Source organism: Capricornis sumatraensis, chromosome 1, assembly GCF_032405125.1.
Source record: "Capricornis sumatraensis isolate serow.1 chromosome 1, serow.2, whole genome shotgun sequence".
Classification (NCBI taxonomy): Eukaryota; Metazoa; Chordata; class Mammalia; order Artiodactyla; family Bovidae; genus Capricornis; species Capricornis sumatraensis.
This window is the reverse complement of record NC_091069.1, coordinates 57,930,159-57,954,528: the sequence shown is the minus strand read 5'-3', so window position 1 is coordinate 57,954,528 and position 24,370 is coordinate 57,930,159. Positions and strand designations below refer to the sequence as shown.

The 24,370-nt window shown below is 39.8% G+C and overlaps 1 protein-coding gene across 2 annotated transcripts in view; it reads left to right on the top strand.

Moving 5' to 3' along the window:
• Positions 1-428: 428 nt before the first annotated feature.
• Positions 429-24,370, top strand: part of IMMT (inner membrane mitochondrial protein) — a 38,918-nt gene continuing 14,976 nt past the window's right edge. The window contains exons 1-7 of one of the 2 annotated variants that reach the window (XM_068971043.1): positions 429-550; positions 12,520-12,593; positions 13,343-13,532; positions 18,212-18,323; positions 20,477-20,557; positions 20,920-21,015; positions 23,603-23,739. In XM_068971043.1, coding sequence (XP_068827144.1) covers positions 506-550; positions 12,520-12,593; positions 13,343-13,532; positions 18,212-18,323; positions 20,477-20,557; positions 20,920-21,015; positions 23,603-23,739 — 735 coding nt within the window. In that variant the 5' untranslated portion in view covers positions 429-505. Of the gene's footprint in view, positions 551-12,519; positions 12,594-13,342; positions 13,533-18,211; positions 18,324-20,452; positions 20,558-20,919; positions 21,016-23,602; positions 23,740-24,370 lie in introns of both variants that reach the window. The other variant, XM_068971034.1, reaches the window with a different exon arrangement.

Sequence of the window (24,370 nt, the reverse complement as noted above, 5' to 3'; positions counted from 1 at the left end):
AACTGAATCTCCCTTAAGCAGGATGACTCCCTGAAGGGCTGCGAAACAAAAGGAACGCGCAGAGACCACACCATTGTTTACGTAACTTTCGGCAAATCCCTTTCTTTCTACGAAATATTCAGCTGACAGAAATGGCTGAGATAGTTTCTTGCTTGAATTCTCGACGAGTCACACCTGCCTGGTTCCTGGGCGGACCAAAGCCTGAGTTTCAGATCCACCGCCAGCCCTCCCGCTTACCTAACAATCTATATTTCGGGTAACAGAGGCGACTTCTCAGCGCGACCCGGAAGGGGAAATCGCCCTTTCCGCTTGGAAAGGGCCCCACCCTCTTCAAATGGCCGGAGCAAGACGGGGCTGCGCGTGCGCAGTGGCGTTTGCTGCCCTTCCGGTACGCCCGGCGCGGAGAGGCGGCACGGACGCAGGCACGCACGGACGCACCGTGTCCCCTACACGCGCCGCCGCCCTAGCTCCCAGTTACACCCGCAGCGGCGTCAGCCCAGTAGAGATGCTGCGAGCCTGTCAGTTATCCGGCGTGACATCCACCGCCCAGGTGAGGACGGGGGCGCCGGGAGACAGCGCATGGTGGGTGAACTGACCAGCGGAAAATAAGGGAGGCATTGGCTTTGCCTAGGCCCCAGGACAGAGGCGTGTCTCCGGACCGCCCTTATCGCGAGAGTCCTGGGTGGGCCTGTGAGGCAGTTAATTCGGGAGTTCGGTGGACGGGAATGACTGGAGGGTTATTGCTGAAGCGGGATGGGGCGTGGAGAAGAGAAGGTGGCGGGGAGGCGGGTGTAGGACGGGAGGCACGGCCTTGGGGACGTGCCATCCAATCAGCCCCTCGCTGCCTCAGTCTAGGACCAATCGAGGCTGCTGGCGCCCGGGTCGCCGGTTGGGCGCGTGAGAGGTTTCGCGGATCCAGTGGTTGAAGGTCGACGGAGGGAAAACTACAGTTCCCAGCGGGACACGGATATTCTTGGCTTGTTGCACCTTAAGGAGGTGCCTGGACTGCTAGAGACCGCGTTTTAGGGGTCAAGGTTGTAATTATCCAGGAAGGACTGCCTTTCTTTAAGTGGCTGAGAACGCCTCTTGAGCTATTCTTAACTCTGAACAAAAACAGAGTAAGAGCTCGAGCTTCTAGAACTCGAGGAAGGTTAAGCGCCTGACCTTGTGCTCGTTTCTGAGATTAGCCTGAGGATCTCTGTCTCTAGGTGCTAGGACAACTTTGGCAGACGTCCAAGGAGTTACCTTTATTTCTGCATAATTATCACAGTAATTTTGGAGAAGGAAATGGCAATCCACCCCAGTATTCTTGCCTGCAGACTGTCATGGACAGAGAAGCCTGGCAGGCTACAGTCCATGGGGTCGCAAAGAGTCGGACAGGACTGACCGACTAAGCACACACATCAAAGTAATTTACTGAAATTTGAAATAGTAAACCTACTTCCATTGCTTACAATTGAAAGAGAATTTGTATTTTGGCAAAATGTGGAATTTACAAAACAGGTTCTGTGACTCGAGCAATTGAGCAAAGTCCCTGGCCTCAGTGGGTTAGAAAAGTCAGTTTTTTTCATTTCCTCCAAGTTTGCTTATCTTCCATCTCCCCTTTCGTTTCCAGGGTAAGAGAAGCAGGCTCTTCTGTAGGAAAGTGGAGTGTGTATTAGTTTTCTATTGCTGTGTGTACATTGCAGGTAGCACAGACGGAGCAGCCTCAAACAGCACCCATTTATTACCTTATTGTTTCTAGAGGTGAATGGTTATGATTATCTGCTTGCTGTCATACAGGGGTGCAAAGTGTGTCCCTGCTGTGGTTCTCCTTTGGAGCTCAGGGTCCTCTTCTAAGCTCCTTCAGTTTGTTAGCAGAATTCAGTCCCTGCAGCTGTAGGGCTGAAGTCCCTGTTTCTTGCTAGCTCTCACCTCACCTACCTGGGGGCGGCCTGAAGTTCTTTGCCACAAGATTCTCAGAAGCAGTTTATAACATAGATGTTTACTTTCTTGCAGGCTACCATGAGCTTGTCTCTCAGACTTTAATATGTCTTCCCTGTTTCTGATTTCCAGACCTAGGTTTAAAAGGCTTATGTGATTAGGGCAAACCCACCTGGATAAATCCCTTTTGATAAATCAGGTCAACTGATTAGAAACCTCATTATATCTGTAAAATCCCTTTTGCTTGTGTACAACTCTATAATCATGGGCTTAACCACTGGGGACAAAGATCATGGGAGCCATCTTAGAATCTGGGCTACCAAAGTGCCCAAGTGGGCGTGGGAGTATGAAGGAAGCGGAGCAGTCTTTCGGGGCAAAACTGTAGAGGTGTATCTTTGGGGCCCTCCTTTCAGGCCCACTCTTCCTTATTCTGCCCAAAAGTTACAGCATGGTTGTCACTGAACTGTCTCCTCAGTCTACCCTAGGGTCAGTTCTTTACCTCGTTGTTAACAAAGGCCTTTAAAAAAGCACATGGACTGGACCATGCCATGCCCCCCAGTGACATCCCATCGTATCACAATAAAATCTAAACTCTTTACCTATCCACAGGGCTCCTCATGATCTGGCTCTTTGCATATCTAATTTTTTTTTTACTCTGCCTCATTCTGTTCTTCTGATTGCCTTTTCATTTGCTGTTTGCCCTGAAGTCCTCCCACACATCTTTGCTTAGCTCACTCCATTCAGATATTTTCTTAGATATCACTTTTCTTTCAGAGAGGCCTTCCCTATCTAAGACACCTCTGATCACTCTCTCCTTTGCATCACTCTGGAACCTACCCTTACCCTACTTGGTTTTACTTTTAGCTTTTATACTTCCTGACATACTGTGTATTAATTATGTTTTCCACATTAAAATGGAAGCTCCTCAAAGGGACTGTATTTATATCAGTACTCATAATAGTCCCTAGCTCCTAATAGATGCTCAGTAAATGAACATGTCACAAGTGTGACATGTTTGAATGAAAGATTAATGTGTTCTGTGAATTTTTCTTAATTTCCATAAGAGGATGTTCAGTTCAGTTCAGTTGCTCAGTCGTGTCCGACTCTTTGCGACCCCATGAACCACTGCAGCATGCCAGGCCTCCCTGTCCATTACCAACTCCTGGAGTCCACCCAAACCCTTGTCTGTTGAGTCGGTGATGCCATCCAACCATCTCATCCTCTGTCGTCCCCTTCTCCTCCTGCCTTCAATCTTTCCCAGCATCAGGGTCTTTTCCAATGAATCAGCTCTTTGCATCAGGTGGCCAAAGTATTGGAGTTTCAGCTTCAACATCAGTTCTTCAACATCAGAACACCCAGGACTGATCTCCTTTAGGATGGACTGGTTGGATCTCCTTGCAGTCCAAGGGACTCTCAAGAGTCTTCTCCAACACCACAGTTCAAAAGCATCAGTTCTTTGGTGCTCAGCTTCCTTTATAGTCCAACTCTCACATCCATACATGACCACTGGAAATACCATAGCCTTGACTAGATGGACCTTTGTTGACAAAGTAATGTCTCTGCTTTTTAATATGCTATCTAGGTTGGTCATAACTTTCCTTCCAAGGAGTAAGCGTCTTTTAATTTCATGGCTGCACCATCTGCAGTGATTTTGGAGCCCAGAAAAATCAAGTCAGCCACTGTATTGATGTGACCTCCCTTAAACCTCCATAGGTTTTAGAACTTCTCTAGAGAAACTTCGCTCAGATAGTAAAGAATCTGCCTGCTGTACTGGAGACCTGGGTCCAATACTTGGGTTTGGGAGATCCACTGGAGAAGGGAATGGCAACCCACTCCAGTATTCTTGCCTGGAAAATTCCATGGACAGAAGAGATGGTGGGCTACAGTCCATGGAGTCACAGAGAGTCAGACACAACTGAATGAGTAACACACAAAGAGGAACAGAACTGATAGGATGCATATATAGATAGACTTATAAAGATTTGATCCATGCAGTTGTGGAGGCTATCAATGGAGTAATGGACGCTGGTGGGCTAGATATGCACATACCCAGAAGATGGGACATTTTCAGTCTGAAGGCTGGCAAGCCAGAGACCCAGGAAAGCTGATGGTGCAGTTTTGGTTGAAGGCAGTCTGCTAGAGAATTGCCTCTTGCTTGGGCAGGCTGGTCTTTTTGTTCTATTCAAGCCTTCAGTTGGTTGGATGAGGCCCATCCACATTGTGGAAGGCAACCCACTTTATTCGTAGTTCACTGATTTAAATGTTGATCTCACAAAAACACCTATTTTGACATATAAAATTAACCACCTCAGCTGACATCTAACTGATTCTCAGTGTCTGGACTTAGTCATCCATGTGGGTATTCAGCAGGAATGAATTGCTCTTTCTTTCCCAGAAATGAGCTTCAGAGCTCTGATTCTTCCTCACTTGCCAGACCTGACACCATCCATCTTCTCTTAGTCCCAGGACTGCATGGCCAGGCCCAACCTTTTTTGAGGTGGACATGGGGTTTGGAGGACCCAGGCTTTCAGTCTAGCCTGACCCTCTCCCAGACTATAAATTTGGGAGTCTTCACTGCATATGCATTGATCTTAAAAGAGAAGGAGACATTATTATTCTTGAGGATTGACTAAGCTAATTTATTTAACTAAGATCAAGTTTGACAGCAGGGCTAGTTTAAGACTGAACTTGTGTGTGGATATTTTTAGCTATCATCTTTTAGAATTCTTTCTTTTCACTAGGATAATAAAACACTGTTGCTCAGTGATAGATGTAGGTAACGAGGTGTACATGGTAGAAAGTAGTTTAATATATGATGCAGCCTGTTTACTTCTACAGATATTAGAATCTTTTTTTTATTCTTCATTTTTATTTCTCTAGATCAGTTGTTTTCAAACCATTTTGAAATACATTTTACATTGTGACTTAGAGTACAGGATTGAGAATATATAGGTAATGTATATCCACACATAGATGCAGAGAAAACTAGGGAAATGTCACCTTCCTGCTTCTGCCATACTGATGAATATCTGCCATTTCTTTATCATAACTGAAGAGCCCTTTTTCTCCTAGATCTAGAATATGAATTTACTGAGAAATAATACTGCTTTCATATCAAGTTTACTGTATTTTTATGTGTGGTATATTTTTAACCTTAATGCATGATTCCTATAAAGTATTTTTAGTTAACTATAGAAAAAGTTGTTGCATATTAATCTGTATTGCAAATGTAGAACTGGCCATTAATGTCTGGCTGTCTTTTGTTTGTGTGGGAGGAATTCTTATGACAGATTTCAAAAATATCAGTTACAGCTACCCCCTAGTCTAGAAAGGAAACCTGCAATCTCCAGATAGGGTTTATATGAGGGTCCTTGTATTACAGTCTCTATTTCCAGGATTGTGGTTTCCTTTTCTGTGTTCACTTTAGTTTGGCAAGGCTAAGGAATTAGTGGTCTGTACCAAAACATCACATGAAAATTGTGTTTTATCTCTCCTTTTGTTTGGTTTGTTTGCTAAAATCATATTTTTATAGGTTGGAAGCAGCAGCGTTGACCTTACAACATTTATTACAAAGTTATATGTCAAGGCAAATTGTTTTGAAACAGCAATGTCTTTTCTATATTGTTGCTTATTATTAATAAAAGGTATTCCAGAATTAAGAGGTGTCCAGTATCTTTTGTGTTAAAGTTAGGATATTTAGTTTGTATGAATAAAGAAAGAGTTTAGTCTGGTGCTTAAGAAAGAATTTTGGAGGTAGACCTTGGATTTGGCCGTGGTTTCTCAACACAGGACACCAAAGACACAAGATAAATTTGATTTCACAAAATTAAAAATTTTTTTGCATCAAGTGACACAAGAATGAAAAGGATAGGAGGGAATATTTTCAAATCATATAACTGATGAAAATCTAGTATCCGTGATATGTAAAGATCTCCTACAACTTAGGAACAAGAAGACAACCCAAATAAAAAATGGGCTAAGGACTTAACTAGACATTTATCCAGGGAAGATGTATAAATGGCCTACAAGCACTAGAAAAGAGCTCAAAATCCTTTGACATTAAGGAAATGTAAATCAAAACCACAGTGAAATAGCCACTTTGTAGCCAACAGGATGGTTCTGATAAAAACAGAAAATAATAATTGAGGATATGGAGAAATTGGAACCCTCATACTTCACTGTGGGAATGTAAAATGGTGCAGAGTTAAACGTAGAATTACCATATGACCCTGCAGTTCCACCCCAAAGAACTGAAAACAGATATTCAAACAAAAACTTGTAGGTGAATGTTTATAGCAAAAGATAGAGACAATTCAGATGTTCAGCTGATGTCTAGATAAACAAAATATGGTTTATCTATACAACAGACTAGTTCATTCAGTTTGAACTAGTTCAAACTAATTTCACAGAAAGAAATTAAGTACGAGTTACATACGTGATACATGTGACAACATAGATGACCCTTAAAAACAAGCCACAGAAGGCAACATATTGCATTATTCCACTTATACAAAAAGTCCAGAACAGGCTCTGTAGAGCCAGAAGGTAGATAATTGCTGCCAGGAGCTAGGGGAATGGAATGTGGGGAGACCTGGTGGTACAGGAATTTATTTTTGGAGTGATGAAACTGTTCTGGAACTAAATAGTGGTGAGGGTTGTATAGCATTGTGGATGTACTAAATGGCACTGACATGTGCACTCTGAATGGTGACTTTTATAAGTGAATTTTATCGTGCAGAGAAAAAGCACCAGGAAGTTGGAAATGAACTGATACATGAAGTGTGTGCATGCATGCTCAATCATGTCCAACTCTTTGTGACCTTATGGACTGTAGCCTAGCAGGCTACTCTGTCTACGGGATTCTCCAGGCAAGAATGCTGGAGTGGGTTGTTGTGCCCTCCTCCAGGGGATCTTTCTGAGCCAGGGATCCAACCCACGTCCCTTACATCTCCTGCATTGGTGGTGGTTTAGTCACTAAGTCACGTCTGACTCTTGCGACCCCATGGACTGTAGCCTGCCAGGCTTCTCTGTCTATGGGATCCTCCAGGCAAGAATACTGCAGTGGGTTTCCATTTCCTTCTCCAGGGGATCTTCCCAAGCCAGGGATCGAACCTGGGTCTCCTGTGTTGCAGGCACATTCTTGACCAACTGAGCTACAAGGGAAGCCCTCCTGCATTGGTAGGCAGGTTCTTTATTACTAGCGTCACCTGGGAAGCCCTCCAGGTAGATATCTAAAGATAGATAAATAGATGTGTGTGTGTGTGTGTAATATTAAAGTAATATAACACATAATAAACTTGAAGTAGTATCCATTGGCCAAAATTGGGACAGTTTGAGTTTTCAAACATGATAATTGCAGCTGGTTTAAGTCCATCGAAAGTATTTAAATCTATGAGTTGGTAAAGATCCTGTTTTGGTTTGTGGTAACTACATGAGACACCTTGATCTTGGGGTAAAAGATTTATTGCCTCACTTAGTTCTGGGGGTTTCCTGGCCTCAGGTGGCCAGTTTGGTCAGCATCCCTTATGAGGCTGTATTCAGGCAGTGGCTAGGGCTAGAGTCATCTCAAAGGCTTCCTCACTCCCATGTCTGGCAGTTGATAGTGGCTGCAGCTGAGACCTCAGCTAATGCTGTTGGCCGGAACACCTACATGTGGGGTTTTACATGTCTGGGCTTCCTCACTGTTTGCAGGCTGGGTTCCAAGAGCAAGTGTCATGAGAGGCAGAGCCAGGCAGAAGCTGTGTTCCCTTTATGTCCTCCTGGTTTCAGATGTCACAGAGTATCACTTTCACTGCCCTTAGTAGTAAATTGATAACTTAGGCCTGTCCTGGTTCCGGGGAATGGTGCATAGATCTCAGTTTGACAGAGGATAGCGAGTTGCTGGAAGAACTGATAGGAAGTACTACTGTAGTCAGTTTTGGATAATGTGATCTGTCCTGTAGCCACAACAGCTCGCATCCCTCCCACATGCAGATGTATTCACAACCTTCCTTAGAACCCTCCAGAACCTCATCCCATCACAGCATCAGACTTAGACTAACAGACTAGGATCCTGTCATCAAATCAGTTCCCTCTGCACACAAAACATCTTGGGTGTGATCCCTTGGGTGCACTTCCTTAAGTGCTTTTCCTTTCAGTCTAAAGACCTGTGAACTAAGGAGACAAGTTATCTGTTCCCCATGTGTCCTATGTACAATATAGTGTGCCACTCCCATCCGAAAAGGCAGGAAAAAAAAGACACAGCAGTCACTGTTCATAACAAATGTCAGATCTATCTGGCATGAGTTGCTGCGTGCTTAATTAGGACTTAGTCCTTCTGCTTAGGAATGTTTCTCCTTAACTCTTGGTTCTACCCTCTGAGCTTCAGGTTTCACTCCTTAAATTATCCTTCCTATTCTAGAAACGTAGCCTGTTGGCAGCTGAATCATTTTCTCAGACTAATGTCTGTCTGTAGACATTCTGGAGTCCAAAAACTTCAATTCATTTTGTACTCTTTCCCCTTTGATCCAGGCTGGCCTGTTTTTCATCTTAATGACTTTGTAGGTTTTCTGTGGGTCTTTCTGGGGTTTTCTCCATTAGACAAAAGCCACACCCGTAAATCTGACCAGGATAAGCTGTTCTCCATTTTAGGCTCCCTGTGAGGCTGCTATGGTCTGAAACCCGTTAAGATTCTCAGCAGTCCTGTTGTTTAATGAAAGGAATATGGGTTACATACTCTTAAGGTTGTCCTTAGCGAGCCTTTTCTCAATGTAAAAAGTTCTATGAGGAACACCTCCTAAGATCTTTCTGAGGTCTTAAAGGATCTTTGCTAACTGGAGAGGCTGAGAATGAGAAACAGTGTCATTTTTTAACCCACCAAGTACTGGGTTTTTTATATTTTCTTCAAATTTTGCTTGCAAGCTAAACAGTTTTTTTGATTTATGTTTTAGAAGCTTGACTCTATCCTTTTTATACTCTGCTGAAAGGAACCACTTGGCGCTTGTGAACATTCTGCCTGGTACTCTGTCTAGCTAAATCCATCAGTTCATTAGATAGTGTGCACTAAGTCGCTTCAGTCATGCCTGACTCTTTGCATCTCCATGAACTGTAGCCTGCCAGGCTCCTCTGTCCATGAGATTCTCTAGGCAAGAATACTGGAGTGGGTTGCCATGCCCTCCTCCAGGGGATCTTCCCAACCCAGGGATCAAACTCCTGTCTCCAGCACCTCTTGCATTGGCAGGCAGATTCTTTACCACTAGCGCCACCTGGGAAGCCCCTTCATTATGTACAGCAGTGCCTAATTTTCTGTTTTCCACATCTTACCATCGTGAGAGTTTTGATAAACTTCTACCACTACGTACAAAGATTCCTTTTTCCTCCAGGTTCCCAAAATATTTTGCATGCTTTTCTTAAGCCCTCACCAAAACAGCTTCCATGAAGATCATTAGGCTTCTGCTAACAGTCTCCTCAAGGCCCTTCCAACTTTCAGTTCCACCCCTCAGTTCCATCCCAAAGTCATTACCACATGTTTTATAGTAGCACCCCATTTCCAGATGCAAGCATATGGTTGGTTATAGCTGTATGACAGATCACCCCAAACCTAGTGGTATTAATTAACCATAACATTATTTGTTCTTTTACAGTAAATTATATTTATTATTATACAGATAAAGATTAGCACATGGTTCCCAGGTGGCGCTAGTGGTAGAGCTCATCTGCCAGTGCAGGAGATGGTAAGAGATGTGGGTTTGATCCCTGGGTTCGGAAGATCCCCTGGAGGAGGGCATGACAACATGCTCCAGTATTCTTGACTAGAAAATCCCATGAACAGAGGAGCCTGGTGAGCTATAGTCCGTGGAGTCACAGAGAGTCAGACACAACTGAAGTGACTTAGCACACACGCATGCATATATACATACAAGGAAATAATAGTAAATATTTGTCTTTCATTTCTAAGGAGGTTACATTAGGAGGTTCTTGGGATCGTATAAGCTTACAGGGTTCTGGGGAGGTGGCAGGGTTCTAGAAAAGCATGTGAAATGTGGCAAGTTTGGGAAAATACAATCTGTCACAATAAATGAAAACCAAAAAACCCTGCAATTGTTCCTCATCAGAGGATAACTAGATAAAAGGATAAAAAGAATCAACCATTTATCCTTCCTTTCCTCCATAAACTGTACTGCTGAGTAACTAAATTGTAGATGAGGGTAAGCATCTCTTTATTAAATATGTCAAATTATAAATGAAAAGTAGAATCGCAGTCCACTTTTGGCAACTTCCAATAAATTAATGGATCTAGACATTGTAGATCAGCACAGTTGATAACATTACAAAAAGAGAGACAGGCAGGCGTTGTGTGCCTCCATAGTGAAAGAAAACACCACCATGTAAAGTCTTGCCAAAGAGAGTAAACCTGAGTCTGGTCAAGTGTCCGGTTTCCGCTCCAGGTTGCAGGAAATACAGAAGACTGGCATGTTTTAAGTTGCACCTTGAACAGAATCCAGTCTGTGGAAAATTCTGCAGACCAAACAAGCAGATTCTTCCAATAATGCCTGGAGGAAACATCTATAGAGTAAAAGATTTGATGATTAAGAGACTTAGAAGATACAGGTATATAAATATATTTAATAGGCAAGATTAAACTTTATATCTAGGGATTCATACTTACATGATAAAACTGTAAAAAGCTTCAATTTCCTGACTTTTAAAGCTTTATTTGGAATATAAAATTTATTATAGACTATGCAGGTAGACAGTTTTTAAAATCATGAGCCACTATTTCAGATTTAAAATACCTACTAATTTGAGTCAGGATACAGTCAGTTATTTTATTTTTTTTGGTATAGAGGTATGAAACTGCTAGTATTTTTTGGTCATAAAAGGTAAATTTTTTTCACATTTAATCTCTTCTTAAATCAGGGTGCATATTACAGTTGTTATAGTTGTTTAATTGAAAGCTCAGCTTTCAAAACAACAAAGGCAAGAAAATCAGAAAAATTCTGAAAAAAAAAATAGTACTAGAAGAGAGGACTAGCTCTACGAGGCTAAACCCTAATTGTAAGATGCAGTCTTTAAAACATTGTGGTGTTTGTCTATTAATAGAAGTGTGTGAATAGGGTGGAACAGTGGAACAAATTGGGAAATCTAAATGCATCAAGAAATAGAGTATATTTTAAGGTGGCATTTCAAATTGTTGGAAGAAATGAATTATTCAGTTTGTGATTTAGGGATAACTGAATAGACATTTAGGAAAAAGTAGTTAATCTATACCATATACTTTATACTGGATTTAAAGATTCAAACATAAAAAAATGAAACCATCAGAATAAAATCATGCAAGGATTATTTTATAATCAGAGTGTGCTAAGTGAAATAAATCAAAGACAAGTACTATATGATATCACTTACATGAACAACAGGACACTTGTGTACACGTTTTTAAAAATTGCAGCATTACTCTTAGAAGCCCTGTGTGAACCTTCTCAGTTGCATCCTCCTTTTCTCTCCAGAAAAAAGCTACAGCTTCCCTTGTAGCTCAGTCGGTAAAGAATCTGCCTACAGTGCAGGAGGCCCGGGTTCGATCCCTGGGTTGGGAAGATCCCCTGGAGAAGGAAATGGCAACCTACTCCAGTATCCTTGCCTGGAAAATCTCATGGACAGAGAGATGGTGGGCTGCAGTCTGTGGGGTCGCAAAGAGTTGGGCATGACCAAGCGACTAATACTTAGTTGCTTACGATGAAAAGAAGCAGACTCACAGATACAGAGAGCAAACTAGTGGGTTACCAGTGGAAAGAGAGAACCAGGAGAGGTAAGATAAGGGTAGGGGACTAAGAGGTAGAAACTTCTGTGTGTAAAATAATAAGCTACAAGGTTATATTGTACAACACAGGGAATATAGCCAATATTTTATAATAACTATGAATGAAATATAACCTTTAAAAATTTGTGAACACTGTTTTGTAAACGAGAAACATAATATTGTATATCAACTATGTTGTTGTTGTTATTTAGTCACTAAGCTGTGTCTGATTCTTTTGCTACCCCATGGACTGTAGCCCATCAGTCTCCTCTGTCCATGGGATTTCCCAGGCAAGAATGCTGGAGTAGGTTGCCGTTTCCTTCTCCCAGGAAACTGAACCTATGTCTCCTGTATTGACTGATGGATTCTTTACCACTGAACCACCAGGGAAGCCCACATCAACTATACTTCAATTAAAAAAAGAAAGTGGTCTGGAGAATTCCCTGGTGGTCCAGTGGTTAGGACTCCATGCTTCCACTGCCAGGAGCCCAGATTCAGTCCTTGGTCAGGAAACTAAGATCCCGCAAGCTGCATGGTGCAGGCAGTGGGGGAGGAGGGGGAAGTGGTTTCATAGTCCCTTTTTTTTGAAATCTTTAATTTTATATGAGTCTTGGGGTGCAGGACGTGTCAACTGTTTTTAAGGACCTATAAATATGTTTCATGGTAAGTTGGTTTATGAAAGTAAAATAAAGTTTTAAGGAAGACATTTGTGTTTGTAGTAAAAGGATTTACTTCCCTACCCTAAAAGCCTTCCCAACCCTAAAAACCTCCTAGGTTCCTGTAACTGTTGGTTGTAATGTTTTCTCTTTCCTCTCTAGAATTGTCTTTGTGGGAAGTTTGTCCTCCGTCCATTGCGACCATGCCGCAGATACTCCACTTCAGGCAGTTCTCGGTAAGTAGCATACCTCCCTGTAAACAGACTTTTACAGGGAAGTGTAAAAGTGCTGAAGTGTGTGTGTGTGTATTCATTCCTTGAATATGGGAATATCTACTTAAAATCTTCTTTTTTAAAGGGTAGAAACACTGGAGTTTTCTCATAATACCTTTAGAGCATATATATTTGTAGGTGAAAATTTGTTATGGTGCTCCTTTTGGCTCTTTGGTGGTTGGATGTCATCCAGGGTGGACATCCCCTGCCCCCTGTGCTGGCTTCCGTTATATGGCAAATAGATTTATATCTAGAACTCAGCACACTGGACCTTAAAAAGTATTTGTTAAAAAAAAAAAGTATTTGTTAGTTCTTCTTAATATTTATTTTATTGTATTTACAGAAATGCTTAATTAAGGGGCTTTGAAAATTAGTGATACTTGTTTTGGGGGTTCAAAGGAAGCCTCATGAGTGTGAACATGGTAACTTTTCAGTATGAAAGGGCCGATTGCTTCATTCTTCCTATCCTAGATATTACTGTATTAAGGAAAAGTTGTCCATAAAGAAATGTTAGTTTTTACTTTGAACATGTTAAAAGACAAACCAGGGGAAGGTGATGTGCAGCGTGTGGAGATAAACTGGGCTGCTGTGATCTGAATCAGTGGTAGAGAAGTGGAGCTTAAAGGTCTTTGAGACTTACTGGTCTAGGAAAGAAGGTGTAGGAGAGTAAAGGAAAAAAAAAAAAACCTGTGTTTCCTATTTCTTTCACTTAGGTTGTCTGCTAGCAAAATTGCTGGAGCTGGCATTTTATTTGTTGGTGGCGGTATTGGTGGCACCATCCTGTATGCCAAATGGGATTCCCATTTCCGGAAGAATGTAGAGAAAACCATACCTTACTCAGATAAACTCTTTGAGATGGTCCTTGGTTCCCCGCCTTACACTGTTCCATTGCCAAAGAAACCGGTAAGAGTTTTAAACAGTTTCAGTTTATCCTGTTTGAAAAGCAGGTTGTTTTCATCTTGAAAATATTTTGCCAGCATTGTTTGTAGCATTGTTTGTCATTTTTCTTTAACTTGAACTAATGTTTTGTAAAGGATTTTTATCCCTTTGGAGTCCCATAAGTGCTCTCATTTAGTCCACATTACATGGAAAATAATTATGTGGCCCACAGATTAAATGGAAGAGCAGCTTGGGAAGTAACCCTGGCTGCCCTGCACACCCAGGGATTCTGTGTCAGCCTCCAGCACTGCAGCTCTCAGACTCTGACTTAGAACACTAAAAGCGTAAACGAAGAGTGGCCATGACACCAGGATCCCGTGTTATAGTTAGTAATGGCCCTTTTAGATCACAAAGCAGTCACAGAGTTTTCAGCTACATACTGATTCAGTGACGGGAATATCTTCCAGTATTCCTGGAACTTTGTGCATTTTCTTCAGTTTCATCTTTCTTTTCTCCATGAGGCTTACAATTTTTTTTTTTTAACATTGTACATATTCCTTCTTTCAAACAGGTGCTTGAAAAAAAGATTCATGAAAGAGAGCATGAATTTTGCTGATTTGGTATTGGATATTTCCTTAGTCTATGAGGTTGAACATGGCTGACCAGTTCTTTGTTAGAAACTGGGTATAGGTCTTTTCTCCAGTATGTAGCAAGGTCTTGAGACCAGACCTGTGACAGAGTTACTATATGGAAAAGCAGGTGTCCTTTGACTTCTCCTGCCCCTTCTCCAAATGATACAAAATGTTCTACATGGTTTATTCATCCATGTGAACTTTAAAGTGTTTATGCTGGCTCAGAAAGATAGAGTTGCAGCTTCAGTAGAAGCAGAATCCTGTGGCTAAAGTCCTGGGTCTGTTTTGAGCTACATGACCTGGGAGAAATAGCTGGAAGCATCCAGGAGCATAGAGTCAGGCTACACAGTTCAGAGTAGTGTTCTTTTCTCCCTGGACATGACTTCCAAGTGTCATTCTCAATAGCCTTGACCTCTTCTTGCTCCACTTTTGCTACCCTGCTGTTAAAGGTCAGAAATAGGGTAAGAATGGTGGCAAGAAAAAGAATAAATATTAGAGTTTAGGGAGGGGGCTTCAGGATGGGGAACACGTGTACACCCATGGCGGATTCATGTTGATGTATGGCAAAACCAATACAACATTGTAACGTAATTAGAGTTTAAACAAGAGAGGATAGCAAGCAAAATATGGGCAACTGTGAAGGTGAATCCAAGAATTCTAACCTAGCCACCTGATAGCATGGTACAATCATTAATATTAAAAAAAGCAAATTAAGAGTGCAAGGGCTTCTCTGATGGCTCAGTGGTAAAGAACCCACCTGCCAATGCAGGAGACACAGGTTCGATCCCTGATCTGGGAAGATCTCACATGCTGTGGAGCTACTCAGCCCATGTGCCACGACTATTGAGCCTGTGCTCTAGAGCCCAGGAGCCACACTGTTGAGCCCACATGCCTCAAAAGAGAAACTGCCACAATGAGAAGCCCTCACACTGCAACGAAGAGTAGCCCCTGCTCACCGCAACTAGAAAAAAGCCCGTGCAGCAGTAAAGACACAGTACAACTATAAATAAAGTTATTGAAAAATAAGAATTAAAAGACTGCAAATTTTGAGGTGGTGTAATGCAGACATGCAGAGCTGACAAGTGGAAGTGCTCAGCAGGTCAGCAGTGCTGTTCCTCCCTAACACAGCGTTTCTTTCCCACCTCCAGGCTCCGCCCCCCAGTCACTCTTAACATCATCTAGGCCATCCTTTTATCAGTTTTAGAGAATCTTCTAGAATAAGTGTTGTTGGTGTTTTCATGATATTTTCACTGTATCACTTAATCAGGGACTTTGATTCCTATTGTTTTGAAGACAGAATGTAAAAACAAGTAAGGCTTTGAGATTGTCTCATGGTATGAATAAGAAAAGTGAAGCCAAGAGTGGTTAAATGTTCGCCTAGGAGCTGGCTGTTGGTTCCTTATTTCTGTGGTTTATGGTTTTTGCTGGTTCTTTGGTTGACATTCAGGACCCTTGGCAGTGTGGTTCTTACTTACACTTCTGCCTTTATCTCTGTATGGGCCTGCACATAAATCCTTGTCTCGTACTTGTTTACTGTATGGATATGCCTGTACTTTTCATTCATTCATTTACTCAGATGTCAGTCAAGTGATCATTATGTACCAGGCGTTGTTCCAAGGTCCTTGGTAAAGCAGCAGACTAAACAGAGATCTTTCTATTTGTATACCTCTTCCCATGGTTGTCTTCTACCCAGAATGACTTCCTTTCTTTTGTCTTCTGTTGTTTTCTTTAAGACTGGCATTCTTCACTACACAGACCAAAGTCAGTTTTCTCTCACCTCTGAATTCCAGTAGCAGTTAGTGTTTTTATTTTGTCCCATTTATTCAGTACTCTCTGTTGTTGTGCATTGTTACAAACTTGTTAATTTTAGAAACTGCACTTCATTTGATGGTAACCCTTTTAGTGTCAACATGGTTATTTATGTATAGACAGTAAATACTGAGAGAAGATAATCCTAAAATGTTTTTCACATGGTTAGTTTATTGTCTCATTATAGATACAAATGCTGTATCTGAATTTAGTTTTTTCTTTTTTCTTTTAATAAGAGAATAATTGCTTTACAATGTTGTGTTGGTTTCTGCTGTATAATAACGTGAATCAGCCTTAAGTATACATATATTCCTTCCCTCCTGAACCTCCCTCCACCCCTATCCTACCTCTGGGTCCTCACAGAGCACTAGGTTGAGCTCCCTGTGTTACATACAACTTCCCATTAGCTCTGTGTTTTACATATGGTAATGTATATGTTTTAATACTTCTCTCTCAATTTATTCCACCCCCTCCTTCCCCTGCTAAAATCTTTTTGATGAGCGTAGATGATAACTTCCCTAAACAGTGACAAACGTTATGTACCTGGATAGAATGTAGTACTATAAAAATGGCATTTTTCTTAAATATATGTGTTTCTCTCAAATCTCTTAAATATGTATATATTTGAGAGAAGTAATATTTTTATGACATGTATGTGTGTATGCATAATACACACACAGATCTAATAAAATTTCTAATTAATTTTTCCAGAGGGTGAAGAATTAGACAAGATTTAAAGTTCCCATGGAAGAATAAGGAATGTACAAGACTGGTCAAGGACATTTTGAAAGTGTTGGGTTAGGGAGTCAGATGACACTTGCCTTTCCAGATACTGATTTTGTTATAATCCTACTGTTGTAAACAAGAATATTTTGACGTAGGAATAGAAATTAGAGAAATAGAACAACTGAGTCTACAAATAGATCATATTTGTACACAAACACATACATGTTCATTGTGAGAATGTGAGTTGCTAGAACCTCATGTGAAATGATAATATCTTAAAAATATACAAGTCCTCTGACCCAGTGTTTCTTGTGGCAGACAAGAAACAGACATCCTACAGATATCATACTCTAGTGCTTTTCAGTTGTCTGTGGACAAAAATGCTTAACAAAGAACAGGAAACAGTTTGAATGTCCATAAATAGTGGAATAATAGACCCAGATTACGGAATTTGAAATTCCATTGGGATATACAATTAAATTGGGATATTATTCAATTAAAAAGAATTTCTTAACCTGGAAGCAAATGAGTTGTTGTTAAATGAAAAAAATATATTAATGTGTTGTTAAATGAAAAAAGCAAGTTGTATGATAACTTGTATAATATAGAATTACCTATTTTAGATTGTTTAAAGAAATGAAAAACCGCATATGTGTATATACCTGAGCTCATGAGTGGAAGGATAAATTTCAGGGCATTAGCAGTGGCTCCCTGAGAAGCCTGGAAGGAGCAATGAAGAGCCTAAATAAAACAGTGCTTTATCTTGATACTATTTTGCTTGTTATAATGAGCATGCATTTTATGAGATAAAAGTAATAAAATTTTAATAAAAAGAAAATGGGTATATTTCTGATTTCTGGTAGTGACAAAATTCAGAACCATTTCTATTATGGTTGAGTAGTCATCTTAGGATATCCGAGTCCCAATACTAAGTTCTTGCAAAAAGGGAGACCACATAGGCAGTAAATGAAAATATTTCTGTTACTCAGTAGTTTTCTCTGGCGTATCATTTGACAGTCCTGTTCATGAATGGTGCCTTAAACCATATGGTTATTAAGAAAGAGGAAAGCAGGCATTACAATTGCATCATATATCTTGGAAGTGCAGGTACGTGAATCTTGGAGATTAAAGAAAGGAAAAACGAATTTTTATTTTTACTCAGAGCTTTTAAAAAAATGTTTGTTTCTAACTAAATTATTTAGAACACACCATAATTGGATTTAGAAAATGAATGGAAATAGCCTTCTCAGTGTTGTACACATAAAAGTAATGGTATTTAAAGGGAATGTCGTATATCAAGTACATTAGTTACCCTAGGAGAAGTTTTTGTTACTATTAAAATATGGACTACTTTTGGACTACATTTTCCTAGTATGATGGGTTCTCTTACTGTGGTTAATAAAATACATTGTTGTGAATTATTGATAACTCCCAAGCTTGAAAAACTTGACTTTTTAAATAATACAAGTTACTGTATGCTGCCTTTTTAAAAAACACTATTTATGTCTGAAACGTTAAATGTTTTTCGTTTCCAAGATTGAGTCTGGTCCACTGAAAATCTCTAGTGTATCAGAGGTAATGAAAGAATCAAAACAGCCTGCCTCACCACCTCAGAAACAAAAGGGAGATACTTCAGCTTCAACAACAGGTACCTACATTTAGAATCCTTCTTTTAAAATTGTGGGTAAATGAATTGTTTTAATGTATTTGTACCCATGGTCAAAGGTGAGGGGGTCTGTCCCCATGAAGGAGTCTTCCCTCACCCTGGGAAAGGAATATTCTCTTGTGTCTTCTTGGCCCTCGTTTTAGGGGTTGAGTGGGATATGGAATGGGGCTTTTGTTTATGAACAGCTACTGAGTACTGGTAAGAACAGGATTCGGTCTTGCCTGAAACACAGTTACTTTTTTTTCCTTTCCTCTGACTCCTAGTTTTCCCTCTCTTTAGATTTTAAGATTTGCTCTCTGTCCCCACTTCTTTTTTCTACTCTTTCACGAATTCGTTCTCCTCTCTTCTGTCTTAGTGATCAAAGTGTCTTGATCTAGGTTTTGATATGCAGGTATTTTTTGTCTTCATGATTTACAAGTAATCCCACACCAGTTTACAGCATTTACCTCATCCTCACCTGTTCAGCATACATTTGAATATATTGTTTCTCTGTACTCACTTCTGCCTTGATGAAATCACCTTTCATTCAGTAAATACTGAGTATCTATTGTGTGCCAAGTGGTGGGTGTCTTCTAGGCACTGAGGTTATAGCCATGAACAAAATAGTAAAAACAAGCATACAAATGCTGTGCATATTTCTTGGTGGGATGAGGGGAGGGAAATTGTATATAGATGCACAAGTAATTTATGTATAGGATGGCATAAAATGGTAAATGTGGGAGGGAATATTGCAGTTTTAAATGGAGTGGGCAGAAAAGTTTCCTCTGGAAGGCGTCTTTTGAACAAAGACCAGAAAGAGATGAGGGAGTCAGTCATGTAAAAGACTTGTGGGGAAGAGCATCCAGGTAGAAGGATTAGCTAGTGCAGACTTGGCATGTTCAAGCAAGGAGTAAATGAAGCTGGGCTGGAGTAAGCGGAGAACAGCAAATGAGGTCAGAGAGGGAGCAGAAAGCCAGCATGTCAGATCTTAGTGACCATCGTAAGAGTTTTCCTTTCTAGTCTGAGTAAGATGGGAAGCTGTTGGGAGGGTTATAGGTCGGGGGATTGATATCTTTTATTTTAATAAGACTACTGGCACTGGCTATTGTGGGCATCCCTGATGGCTCAGATGGTAAAGAATCCACTTGCAATGCAGAAGACCTGGGTTTGATCTTGGGGTCAGGAAGATACCTTGGAGAAGGGAATGGCTACCCACTGCAATATTCTTGCCTGGAAAAATCCCATGGACAGAGGAACTTGGCAGGTTATAGTTCATAGGGTCACAAAGAGTCGGGCATTGCCAAGCAACTAAGCACATATGCAGGCTGGCTATTGTGGAGGATAGACAAAGGAAACAAGGAGCAAGGAGACCAGTTAGTGGGCTTTGTGATAATCCAACTATAACTCTTAAATGGGACCTTCAGTTTATTTAAAAATTTTTTTTCTCCATTTTGTTGTCCCCTACATCTATTCTGTCTTCAGAATTAATCACTTTCTTTTCCATCAACACTTTTGTTTGTAATTTATAGGCTCTTGATTTTTAAACCTTCCTTTCTTTAAAAATATGTCTATGACATAAGTTTTTTGACTGAGTTCTCTAACTTACCATCTAAACTGTGAACTTTTTTCCTCTGTGTTTAAAATTGCCATCTTGTTTTTGTTCACACCTCTTCATTCATCTCTACCATTTTTCAAAGTAATTAAAAAATGGTTTTTGGTTACTTTTTTTTTTGCTTACTTTCTTCATTACAGGCTTCTTTTCCCCCCTTTGTTATTATTTTCACATGTTATGTCCCCTTCTCATGTTAAGTATTAGTACCATTTAGTACTATTACTAGAAGCCTTGGCTGAGAATGATGGTTAGAATACATATGGATGCTGACCAGACTCCTTTCTCTTGTGCTTTCCCAACCATTGTTCATTGCTTGTGGATTTATGCAGTGGACAGAGCCCCTGACTAATTTGTGTGTTTGAGTAGTGGCATCACATGCATTTGTGTCTTTAAGGAGTTAGATGTGAAGTGGCAGTAGTAGTAGTAGATTCCTGTGTGTTCTCTGTTAACCCAGGAACTATATACCGTGTGTAACATATATTTATAGCACCTACAGAGGCAGCTCAAATTATCTCTGCAGCAGGTGACACACTGTCGGTCCCAGCCCCTGTGGTTCAGCATGAGGAACTTATAAAAAGTGATCACCCTGAAACTGGTGAAGGAAAACCCAAGCCTGCAACTTCAGGTAGTTAAATTATCTGTATATGTGGTTTTATAAATGATGTGTTCATCAGAACTGTGTACTGTCTAGGTAATTGCTAGACACTCTTAAGTGCACATTTATACTGTCTTTAGGTCTGCAGCCTTGCTTAGCTAATTTTTGATATTTCAGAGAATAAATCTTTGAAAACAAGGGGCTTTAGCGCTGACCCTGTATTTCTTCATGTTAGAATCATTCAGTCATGATGTGGTTTTATAGTCTTTATCACAAAAATGCCCTCAAGTTGATATAGCTGGCAAATACAAATGATGGTGTTTTTGTGTCCCCATTAGCTGTTGAAATTCTGTGCTGAAATTTGATTTCCTCTTATTTACTTTTGCTGCAAGAGGAAGCATCCTCAACTTCTGTAAGGGAGCGGCCACCTGAAGAAGTTGCAGCACGACTTGCCCAACAAGAGAAGCAAGAACAAGTTAAGATTGAGTGTATGTAACCAGACGCTTTCTAAGTATTGGGTCATGTCTCTCAGCTGCTTTCTTCTTCAACCTTTGTGCAAGTTTCTCGTCTGTCAGCTGTGCGGTTTCTTTAGTGGCATTGCTCCTATTCACCACCTTTATTTCATCATTTGTGTTCTTTCCATCTGAACTTTTACCCAGGTGACAAGGGGTTATTCTTAGTGTAAAATTGGTGTAAATTCCAAGTGATACATATACTCTCTTCATTTGTTTTTAGTATGGTTAGTGCTGAAGATTCTATATACTTTGCAGAACAGGAATAATTTATGTTTTGACACCTTGCCTAAAAGTTCTAATTGTTACACTTATACATTTATTTGTGCAGGTCGGAAATGGCTCCCTCTCTAGTTTGTTACCTGGCCTCTGGACTCAGTATCATCGTCCTCTTTTATGACATTGTTGAGGGATGGAATGTTCCACACGCTGCGGGTTTCTACCTAGCGGAGGCTTATTCCTTTTTTAGGTTTCAGTTTTATATTAGGTTTTTTGATAGTTTAAAGAAAAAAGATACTGGTTATGTAAAAATGTATTTTCCTGCCTTAAGGCACATGGAACATAATTTATTGTATAATGCTGCAGGATATTGATGTCCCTGGAGGTAGTGTGCATGTAGTTTTTTGCTGGACTGAGAGTTGTTAGTTTTAAACTTTTATGACAGCTGTTTGTAGGTGTTTTTTCTTGTTTTTTGTGTTCTTTCCATTTATTTCTGTTTGTCTTTCTCCCTTTAATGATTTTTGGTTTCCTTCAATTTTCTGATTCTGTCTTATTCCTAGGAAGCAAGTTTGTTAGAATTGTGTAAAGAGTAGATTGGCCAGTATAAGCACATTTGTTGGGCTTGTTTGTCCAGTTATGTAGTCTATCCTAGAGAACGTTCCCATGCATGCTTGAGAAGAATGTGTATTCTGATTTTTTGGATGTAATGTCCTTTAGATATCAGTTAAGTCTGTTTTTTTGTGTCATTTACAGTATCTGTTGCCTCACTGACTTTCTGTCTGTAAGATCTGCTCATTAATGGCAGTGAGGTGTTACAGTCTCCTACTATTAGTCTGTTCACATCAGATTCTCCCTTTATGTATGTTAGTATTTCTTTTATGTATTTAGGTTTTCCTATATTGAGTGCATATATATTAATGGGTATAAAAAGTATCCTTTTTTTCTATTGATCCTTTTATCATTAGATAGTGTCCACCTTTGTTCTTCTTTATGACCTTTGTTTTAAAGTTTGTTTCATCTGATATGAATTTTGCTGCTGTTGCTTTCTTGTTTCCGTTCACATGAAATGAAAATATCTTTTTCCATCCCTATCCCTTCACTTTCAGTCTGTGTGTATCTTTCACCCTGAGGTGGGTCTTTTATAGGAAGCATATTGTAGATTCTTGTTTTATTATCCAATCTGTAACTCTTTTTTTTTTTTGGCTATGCTGGGTCTTTTTTTTTCTTTTAATTTAATTTTAATTGAAGGATGATTGCTTTAAAATAATGCATTGGTTTCTACCAAACATCAATATGAATCAGCCATAGGTTTGCCCATGTTCCCCTCCCACCTGAACATCCCTCCCATCTCCCTCCCCATCCCCCCACCTCTAGGTGCTGGGCCTTTGCTGCTGCATGTGGGCTATTCTCTAGTTGTGGTGAGCAGACTTCTCATTGTACTGCCACTCTGTGTTTTTGTTAGGATTAGTCAGTCTGTTGACACTTAAGATAATTACTGATGTATATGTATTTATCTCCATTTTAAACCTTATTTTCCAGTTAATGTACTGGTTCTTTCTTCGTGTGTTCACTTTTGTGATTTGATGGTTTTCATTTGTATTATGCTTGAATTCCTTTCTTTTTGGTGTTTGTGAATCTGTGGCATGTTTTTTTGATTTTTGGTTACCTAGGTTTTCAAGTATGTTAGCTTATTACTATATGTACTTGTGTTAGGCTGATAGTGATATAAGCTCAAACACATTCTAAAAGATCTGTTTTCTTGCCCCCCTTCCCCACATTTATTCATTTTGACATCCTATATTATATCTTCATGTTTATCCTTTTGCTCTTCCTTGTAGTTATAATTGCTTTCACAGAATTCTCTGGATTATTTTCTAAACTATGTACTAACATATTTAAGTGACCATCAATCCTTTCATACATTTGTCTTTCCTGTTGTGATTTTCCCTTGTGTATAGAAAACCCCAGACATGTTTTATGTTGGAAAAATTCAGATATACATAAAGGTAAAAATAGTATAATAGCCCCCATAGATTGATCATCTGGATTCAATAAATTTTTTAAAAAAATTTGTTTATTTGGCTACACTGGGTCTTAGTTGCAGCATGTGGGATCTAATTCCCTGACCAGGGATTGAACCTGTGCCCCCTCCATTGGACTACCAGGGAAGTCCCTGGATTCAGTAATTTTATACTTTTAAGCGTAACTTTGATTCTCTAAAACTGTGTTTTGTTTGTTCATTTTGGGGGGAAATGTGACACAAGACTCAACAGGTAAAGAGGGAAAGATTAAAGTAATCGGTGGGGAAAGATCTGATTTTTAATTTTTTTTCTTTTAACTTCAGCACTAGCTAAGAGCTTAGAAGATGCTCTGAGCCAGACTGCCTGCATCACTCAGCAGGCTATTGTGGCTCAGAATGCTGCAGTGCAGGCTGTCACTGCCCATGCGAACATTCTGAAAGCAGCCATGGATGATTCTGAGGTGGGCAAAGAACGTTACACGTGATTTCTTCCTCCTAGGTTTGGCTTTCTCTCACTAAGTGAAAGCAAACTAGAATGATTGTCTGTTTAGAAAAATGAAAAAAAAAAAAAAAAAAGAAAACTTGAAATGTTCTTTGTAATGAATTTTATATATAATGCTTTATCTTACAACCATGATGTGGTATTAAGGTTAGTTCAGATTTGCTCTCATGTTTTAATACTGCTTGAATGTGTTTGTTGTTTGTATTTTTTTTTTTGCTTTAAAATTGCCAACCATTTTTTAAAGTATACTTTTTTGTGAGATACTTTGAGATGGATACACAGTTGTAAGAAATAATACAGAGATCCCAGGGTTCCCAAAACACTAGCTACTTTAAATGTTTATGCTGATTATTTGCATTATACACTTCAAAGAATAAAGTAATTACACTAATTAAAATGTAATACTGAGACTTAGTAAATTTCCTTTATCATTACATTCAGTTATTCAGTGTATAAAAATGCATCTTGACATCAAGTCATTTAAAGAATAAAATAGAGAGCCTAATCTCAGGGATCAGGATTCTGCATCATCAATAAAGTTATTTTGCCATCATGACTGAGGTTTTTTAAAAAGTTAAATACACTTTACA